This window comes from Zea mays, chromosome 6 (assembly GCF_902167145.1).
Source record: "Zea mays cultivar B73 chromosome 6, Zm-B73-REFERENCE-NAM-5.0, whole genome shotgun sequence".
NCBI lineage: Eukaryota > Viridiplantae > Streptophyta > Magnoliopsida > Poales > Poaceae > Zea > Zea mays.
In genome coordinates this window covers 130,690,509-130,699,971 of record NC_050101.1, presented here as the reverse complement: position 1 = coordinate 130,699,971, position 9,463 = coordinate 130,690,509, and the positions used below count along the sequence as shown (strand labels likewise).

Genomic DNA, 9,463 nt, shown 5'->3' with positions numbered 1-9,463 from the left:
GCTCATCAGCATCAGAAATCCAGTTGGCATCACAATAGCCTTCCAGCACTTTTGGGTTTTCGGTATAATGAATACCGTATGTCATAGTACCTTTCAAATACCGCAACACTCTCTCAAGAGCACGCCAGTGATCATCTCCTGGTTTCGACACAAACCGACTTAGCTTACTCACAGCATAAGAGATGTCTGGCCTTGTTGCACTTGCAAGGTACATGAGCGAGCCAATGATCTGGGAGTATGTCAATTGATTCCTTGCTATTCTCCGATTCTTTCTTAATAGCACACTGGGGTCATAAGGTGTTGGAGCAGGATCACAGTCACTAAAACCAAAGCGACTCAATATCTTTTCCACATAATGGGATTGTAACAAAGTTACCCCACCATCAGCTTCTCTAACAAGCTTGATGTTTAGAATGACATCAGCTTCTCTCAAATCTTTCATTTCGAAATTGCTCGATAGAAGAATTTTAACTTCCTCAATCACATTGAGATTTGATCCAAAGATCAAGATGTCATCAACATAAAGGCACAACATAACAGACTCACCCCACCATACCGATAGTATACACACGTGTCAGATTCATTTACAACAAATCCAGTTGTTGTAAGAGTATTATCAAACTTTTCATGCCATTGCTTAGGTGCTTGTTTTAGGCCATACAATGATTTTATCAACCTGCACACCTTGTTCTCTTGACCATCCGCAATGAACCCTTCTGGCTGATCCATATAGATCTCCTCATCCAACTCTCCATTTAGGAAAGCTGTCTTAACATCCATCTGATGAATGATAAAACCATAAGAGGCTGCCACGGCTATTAATGTGCGAATTGTAGTCAATCGAGCCACTGGTGAGTAGGTGTCAAAGAAATCTTCACCCTCCTTTTGGGTATATCCTTTGGCCACAAGCCTTGCCTTGTACCTCTCAATTGTACTATCAGGCCTAAGCTTTTTCTTGAAGATCCATTTGCAACCTATAGGTTGACAACCATAAGGACGGTCAACGACCTCCCAAGTTCCATTAGACATAATAGATTCCATCTCACTCCTTACTGCTTCCTTCCATAAGTCAGCATCAGGAGAGGAATATGCCTCACTAATGGTAGTTGGTGTGTCTTCCACAAGGTACACTATAAAGTCATTACCAAAGGATTTTGCAACCCTATGTCTCTTGCTCTTTCGAGTGACTATAGTGTCATCCTCCTCAGGGATGTGCACGTGAGAATCCTCAGCATGATCTATAGGAATCGACAGTTCGTGCTCATGAGGAATTATAGTCTCATGACTTGTATCACTAAGTGTATTCTTCATGGGAAACTCATTCTCAAAAAATGTTGCGTCTCTTGATTCCATGATAGTATCAACATACATATCAGGCACATCATATTTTATAATTAAGAACCTATACCCAGTGCTGTGAAAAGAGTACCCAAGGAATATACAGTCAACAGTTTTAGGCCCAAGTTTACGCTTTTTGTTGATTGGCACATTCACTTTAGCCAAGCAACCCCAAGTGCGCAAATATGAGAGATTTAATCTTCTCTTTTCCCATTCCTCAAATGGTGTGATCTCTTTGTTCTTTGTTGGAACTCTATTCAGGACATGACATGCCGTCAAAATTGCCTCACTCTACCATGCCTTGGATAATCCCGTTGTACTCAACATGGCATTCACCAAATCTGTTAGAGTGCGGTTTTTCCTTTCAGCAATCCCATTGGATTGTGGTGAGAATGGCGGTGTCCTCTCATGAATAATACCATGTTCCACGCAGAACTCATCGAACACATTAGATAAATATTCTCCACCTCGGTCGGACCTTAAACGTTTTATTTTCCTCTCAAGTTGGTTCTCAACTTCAGCTTTATAGGCCTTAAAATAATTGAACGCTTCATCTTTTGTTTTTAAGAGATACACATAACAAAATCTAGTGGAGTCATCTATAAAAGTGAGAAAGTATCTTTTACCACCTTTGGTCAAAATTCCATTCATCTCGCACAGATCAGAATGAATAAGTTCTAGAGGTGCCAAACTCCTCGCCTCAGCAGCCTTATGAGGCTTGCGGGGTTGTTTTGATTCAACACACACATGGCACTTAGACTTTTTGACCAAGTTAAATTTAGGAATTAAATTTATATTTGCTAACCGCATAAGACAGCCAAAACTTGCATGACAAAAACGTGAATGCCATAAATCTGACTCATCAGAAAAATGAACAGAATTCACCAGTTTATTACACACATCATGCAGTGATAAGCGGAACAAGCCTCCGCAATCATATCCTTTACCAACAAAAGTACCATGTTTCGACACAACACATTTATTAGACTCAAGAACACCTTTATATCCATCTCGACATAGCATCAAAACACTAACGAGATTCTTCTTGATAGAGGGCACATGCTGCACGCTCTTCAATGGCACCGTCTTTCCCGAAGTAAACTTCAGAATGACCGTACCAACACCAAGAACATGAGCACGCGACCCATTTCCCATTAACAAGGCGCTAGACCTCCCGACCTGATAGGAGGAGAACATAGAGGCATCAGCACACACATGAATATTTGCACCACTGTCCATCCACCACTCAGGTGAATTACAAACTGAGAGAACAAATGGTAAAGAATTACCATACCCAGATGTTCCTTCTCCAGTTTCAGTGGTTACAACATTAGCTGATTTCTTGTCCTGTGTGAACTTGCGATTAGGGCACTCTCTAGCCCAGTGTTGATCACTGCCACAGACAAAGCATCCTCCCTTTCCCTTGTTATTGTTGTTCTTCTTTTTAAATTGTGCTGTTTGAACAGGTTTATTCGCGTTCTCTGGTTTGTTCTGGTTTTTCTTCTTGTTAAACTTGCGGAAGTTTCTCTTCTGCACCACATTAGCAGTAGAGGTCTCAACACCTTTTCCACTGTCCTTTGTTCTAGCCCTTTCCTCAACATCAAGAGTACCAATGAGCTCTTCCACATTGAACTCTTGTCTCTTATGTTTGAGAGAGGTAGCAAAGTCCTTCCAAGAAGGTGGCAACTTGGCGATTATACCGCCAGCCACAAACTTGTCAGGTAAAGGACAAGGAAAAAGTTCGAGTTCCTTAGCTAGTGCCTGAAACTCATGAGCCTGTTCCACTACAGATCGGTTCTCAACCATCTTGTAGTCATACAGCTGCTCCATGAGATACAGCTCGCTACCAGCGTCAGTTACTCCAAACTTTCCAACAAGTGCATCCCACAGCTGTTTCCCTGTGGGAAGGATGATATAGCTTTTCTGGAATTTAGTATCCAGTGCGCTAATCACTGCTCCTCGAAAGAGGTTGTCATCAGCCTTAAACTTAGCCTCATCCTCAGGAGGTAAGTTGGCAGGCTTGCCCTCAGCGGCATAATAACATGACATTGCAGTTAGCCACAACTCCATCTTAGCTTTCCATATCAAGAAGTTTTTACCATCAAAAGGATCAGGCTTTAGCACAGCAGCAAAACCTCCGATAGAAAAATGCCTAACGTTAGGTTTTTGGATTGTTAGAAATATAGGCATTTTCCATATCATTTTAATTCCATAAATTAACATTATGATGATGACATATAAAATATGTTTAATCATAGAAATCACAATCTCAAATATATCCATAACAATATGGATCAAGAGAACATAAAGCATATGAATCATATAAATATAATAAGCATATAAACATGGAACATGTATTATTATAGAACAACTAAAAATAAACAGATAGCAACATAAACAACATAACTGTAAAATTAAGACAAACAGATTTATCATATTACTAGTATGATCAGGCATCAGACATGTCATGATATAATACGACAAAACAGATTGGATAAATTTATGGCTATAAATAAAACAGCAAGAATGAACATATATAATTTGCAGAATGAAAAACAGTAAGGAGATGAATTGATCATACCCTCTCATGCGCTCCGAGGATCTGGATCCTTGTCCAACTTCACTTGTCATGTCGTAAGCGATGAAGACGTTTTGGGCAGTCGCGTAGACGCTCCCCAAAAACCTAATTGCCGATCCCTCGTGCAAGGTCTCGAACGGCAAGGGCTCCAGAGGCACCTGCCCTCTCGCTTCTCTGTGCGCGTAGAGTCACGAGATGGAAATACCCTCACTCGGCGGCTGGACTGTGATTCTGAAAGTGGTTTTTCTTGTGTACCGAGTGACAGGGGTGCTCCTCTATTTAACCTCTCGCAGAGGGAAGCTGAAGGAGAAAGGTCGCCGAGTCACGCCAAGAGTCGGTCAGCTCTCGCCGAGTCATGCCATGAGTCGGCTAGCAATCGCCGAGTCATGCCATGAGTCGGTCAGCTGAAGGAGAAGGGTCACTCGGCTGGCTGACGAAGAGACAGACAACTTAAAGGTTAATGCGGTTATTGAGTGCCAAAAAATTAACACAACCACGCCCGCTCGCCTGCCTGCCTGCCTCGCCACGCCACGCCCGGCCCGGCCGGCGGCGCGCGCGCGCGTGTGGCACGCCCTTGTCCATTTCTTGACTTCTCAAGTTAAGTGGAATAAATCCCACCATATAAGTCAAGCCAACAGACCCTTGGACTTCCAATGTGGTACTATTGGTGTTCTCCACCATTACACACTTTAGAGTTTATTCAATAAATTGGCCAAACCCATAAAAGATCCAACAATAAATTGTGACATGGATTTAATTATATTATTTCATACTAATCTAGAGCTGGATTGGTGTAAACGAACAACACCCCCCCGTGGTACGGGTACGGCCTTCCGAAAGCACCTGTGCGTGTATGAATCCCATGTCATCTCAGTGAATTGGTCTAGTGGTATGCATCTGATTTGGAAGCTCAGTCCTTATTACATCAGTTGGCAATAAATGTGTACACTCGTCCATAATTCACTCAGCATAATAAAGACATGTTTGGTTCGCTGCCTAACTTACCACACTTTACCTAACATATTTAGGCACGAACCAAGCAGACATATCTGGTAGGTATAGAAGTTTGGTGTGTATATGTTAAATCATGACCAATCATTCTAGATTCCCTCTCTCTTTCCCCTCTTTCACATGTTAGATTATTTTACATCTCTCCCTTTCCCATCTCTCGACGGCTCAAATTAAAGGGGCATCTTCAGATGATCGATGTGCCTACTTGGGTTGGTAAACGCGTCAGCTTGGTGAAGATTGACTTGAAGTATTGACAGCTTAAGGAATTGGAGGCCTTGACTGAACTGCCAAACGAGATGCATACGCAGCATCGTCTTTATCATAAGGCATATATATAGTGTAGAGAAATTAGTGTTCCACGATCATGCATTCCTAGAGCCGAGGATCCTATAGCTTCTTGATTCACCGCACCAAGGGAGGTTGGCATATGATATGAGGAGTTGGCTAACAAAAACAAAGGAGGTGATTCTCGGCGAAGTTACATGGTCATCTGTATTATATTGAAAAGGAATTGACAACGGAGATTAGCTCTCATGATATAATCGAATCTTCTAATTTGATCAGTCCTTGTATATATAGGCAACTTCGAGTTTATATATATATATATATATATATATATATATATATATATATATATATATATATATATATATATATATATATATATATATATATATATATATATATATATATATATATATATAATCACATGTAGGCTCCTGTTCTCTAAATATATTGTATATTAAAAATTAGTTTAATCTCGGATGGGAATTAATTTATATATAGTTATATGGTGCAGGTTTCTTTGATTAGTTTTATTTGATAAGTTTTTTTATCTTCAAAACAAAAAAAAATGCAAACTATAACTACAAAAAGTGCAATGAACCAAATCTGTAATTCTATAAAATATATGCAATAATCATCGTCTAAAAAAATCAGACAGCTGAATTTTAGTGATCCCCGCGTAATCAAACAGCATCTTTAGATTGGCTCGGAGTATCCTACAACATCATCTCCGGAAAGCACGTGAAAAACGTGAAACGATTATTATTCGTTGAGAGTTCTGTTTGTTTTTTTTTTTTTTTGGTGAAACTATTGGTTGAGAGTTGAGGCTTGCGTGGACAGCGTGGTGGTTGTATCCTGCGGTGGACAGCGCGTGGCGTCCCACCTTTTGTTAGCTGCATCTGTTCAATCACGTACGAGGAGGCAGACTGCAAGCACAGCCACTTCGCCAGCGCGCCTGCCTCCCAAGTCCCAAGCAGCGAGCTAGTATAGGTGTGCAGTGCCGACCTCCCCTCCGGCGATCGCCCGGCCGGCCCTCACGGAGTCCTCCGCTCTATCGCCGGCACGCTCTGTGCTTATAGGCCCGTTTATTTTGTGCGTCGTGCATTCTTGTTTTCCTTTATTTCTTGTATATACTCCTAGTTTCTATACAGGCGACGGTATCTGACTGAATACAAGTACATGTTGCCGGCGCCGGTGTTTCTTGTTCCTTCTATACCAATACATGGAGCCAGACCAAAGGACCGAAGCGCCAGAGCTATCTACGCACAAAGGCAAAGTGCTCCTGCTCCGCCTCCGTCGATCTTCGTCTCCGGCTTCTGTCGCGGATCGCGGTGCAGCCGGAGCGGCCCTGCAGTATCTACATTCTGGTCGGCAGACACCATGCATGTCTCTTTCGACGAGCCATCTGTACTGTACTGTACTACATGACGCAGAAACAGGACAGGCCAACAGCAGGAAAACGAAGGGACGGCAGCGCGACAGCGCGCGGCCGCCGTGGTTGTTGCATCGTGCGGTGGAGCTTCGGTAGCGCCCTCGTTATTTAATGGCTCGCAGGACCGTGCATCGCTCTCGCTCCGTGTAGGTTTATTGCATACGTACTAGCTACCACTGTTGGTCTGTCACGCCGGAGGCAGGTCGCAGTTATTACTTTAACCCGGGGCCCCATCGGCGATGGCGGCCAACGGCGGTGACCACACGAGCGCTAGACCGCACGTTGTCCTGCTCCCTAGCGCCGGCATGGGCCACCTGGTCCCGTTCGCCCGCCTGGCGGTGGCGCTGTCGGAGGGACACGGCTGCAACGTGTCCGTGGCCGCGGTGCAGCCCACCGTGTCGTCGGCGGAGTCCAGGCTCCTCGACGCGCTCTTCGTCGCCGCGGCCCCGGCCGTCCGCCGGCTCGACTTCCGCCTGGCGCCGTTCGACGAGTCCGAGTTCCCGGGCGCCGACCCTTTCTTCCTCCGCTTCGAGGCCACGCGCCGGTCCGCGCCGCTGCTCGGCCCGCTCCTCGACGCCGCCGAGGCGTCCGCGCTCGTCACGGACATCGTTCTGGCGTCCGTCGCCCTGCCCGTCGCCAGGGAGCGGGGCGTCCCGTGCTACGTCCTCTTCACGTCCTCTGCCGCGATGCTCTCCCTATGCGCCTATTTCCCCGCCTACCTCGACGCCCACGCCGCCGCCGGCAGCGTGGGCGTGGGCGTCGGCAATGTCGACATCCCCGGCGTGTTCCGGATCCCAAAGTCATCCGTCCCGCAGGCGCTGCACGACCCCGACCATCTCTTCACCCAACAGTTCGTCGCCAACGGTCGCTGCCTCGTGGCCTGTGACGGCATCCTTGTCAACACGTTCGACGCCTTTGAGCCGGACGCCGTTACGGCCCTGCGCCAAGGCTCCATTACTGTCTCCGGCGGCTTCCCGCCTGTGTTCACCGTGGGGCCCATGCTTCCGGTGAGATTTCAGGCGGAGGAGACGGCGGATTACATGAGATGGCTCAGCGCGCAGCCGCCACGGTCTGTGGTCTACGTCAGCTTCGGCAGCCGTAAGGCCATACCGAGGGACCAGCTCCGGGAGCTCGCAGCCGGGCTCGAGGCCAGCGGCAAACGGTTCCTGTGGGTGGTGAAGAGCACCATCGTGGACCGGGACGACACCGCCGACCTCGGCGGCCTGCTTGGTGACGGGTTCCTCGAGCGAGTGCAGGGGCGCGCGTTCGTTACCATGGGGTGGGTGGAGCAAGAGGAGATCCTGCAGCACGGTTCCGTCGGCCTATTCATCAGTCACTGCGGGTGGAACTCGTTGACGGAGGCAGCGGCGTTCGGTGTGCCGGTGCTAGCGTGGCCGAGGTTCGGCGACCAGCGCGTCAACGCCGCACTGGTGGCGCGCAGCGGGCTGGGCGCGTGGGAGGAGGGGTGGACCTGGGATGGAGAGGAAGGGCTGACGACTCGAAAGGAGGTGGCTAAGAAGATAAAAGGCATGATGGGGTATGATGCGGTGGCGGAAAAGGCAGCGAAGGTCGGCGACGCCGCCGCCGCGGCAATAGCCAAGTGCGGCACGAGCTACCAGAGCTTAGAGGAATTCGTTCAGCGGTGTCGGGACGCGGAGCGTAAGTAGGCTCGACTGATTTCTGCGAGCCTGTAACAGATACTTGGTTCCTGTGACGCTGACTGTAGATCATTTTCGGTTGCTAGAGTTATTTTCGCCGGCCTCTTCCTAGCCGGCTGCTTATTTTTAGGTTGGTCTTTGCTTAAAGCCGCCGAAAATTAAGCTTTGAACCCTATCTAATTCAATCTTTTCTCTTCCACGCACTCGTTTCTTTCACCGCGCGATGCCTCCACGCTCTCGGCATCCACGCGCGGCCGCCCCGTTCTCTACCGACCGAGCCGTCGCCCCATCTGCCGCCGGCCCCAACCGGGCCAGCCACCGGCGTCTCCGCCCTCGGCACCAGCCAGCAGTCCAACCACCGCTGACGTCTTCAGTCGGGCCGCGCCGCCTCCTCTGCCACCAGCCGAACGGTCATCGCCCTCGCGTCGAGCTCCCGTCTTCTGCCGGCCACCCTTAAGACGAGATGTTGATTTTTTTTGTTATTTTATTTATTATTTTCGTGGTCGTTATTTACGAAATTACTAATTAACAGTTTTATTACGGTTTAAAGGAGTTGATTTGTTTAATTGTTCCTTTAACCACACATTTTTACTTTAATTTTATAATAATATGTATTATTGTTTAGTTCCATAAATGTGTAATAGGATTATGTCTCTATCTCTACTATATTAAAGCAAACGGTCGTACCACATCATATTTTTACAACTAACATCTTACATCTATTTCAAATTAACCTGGTCCCCTGGCCAAACGGGCGGCACGGCCCGCTAAGCCCGACAGGCCATTTAGTTAAATTAGCGTAAAATATTAGGCGAGAGACAATGGGTGAAGTCATTTAACCAGTAAAATATCGTATTCAGGTGTTTATAATATTTAATATAAATTGTACATATGTATATACGATTTTTTTAAAATAAAAAATATATAATCATGTCACGTCGGGCAAGCACTACGGGCCGAGGCTACGGTCCAAGCACGGCACGACGCTCGTGCTGGGTTGACCCAGGCACTATTAAATGGGTCGTGCCCCGGGCCGGGCCGCCAGACATGGCTCATTTGGTTATCAATACCTCCGCACGATAATGATGATCCTTGCCTCAGTTGCCGCCATCTTGTTCGTTATCCTGCTTCTTTTCTCTCTCTCCTCATACCTCTGCCTCC

General features: G+C 46.8%; 1 protein-coding gene across 1 annotated transcript; it reads left to right on the top strand.

Annotated features, from left to right (window-relative positions):
• The first annotated feature begins 6,800 nt into the window (after window positions 1-6,800).
• Window positions 6,801-8,318, top strand: UGT708A6 (UDP-glycosyltransferase 708A6). The gene has a single exon (NM_001139178.2). It carries the CDS (start codon window positions 6,884-6,886, stop codon window positions 8,309-8,311), a length of 1,428 nt encoding a protein of 475 aa, NP_001132650.2. The 5' UTR covers window positions 6,801-6,883; the 3' UTR covers window positions 8,312-8,318.
• Window positions 8,319-9,463: the final 1,145 nt, after the last annotated feature.

What these genes read in the sequence shown, in the direction of transcription:
- UGT708A6 (NM_001139178.2), top strand. Translation starts at nt 6,884, where the DNA reads ATGGCGGCCAACGGCGGTGACCACACGAGCGCTAGACCGCACGTTGTC.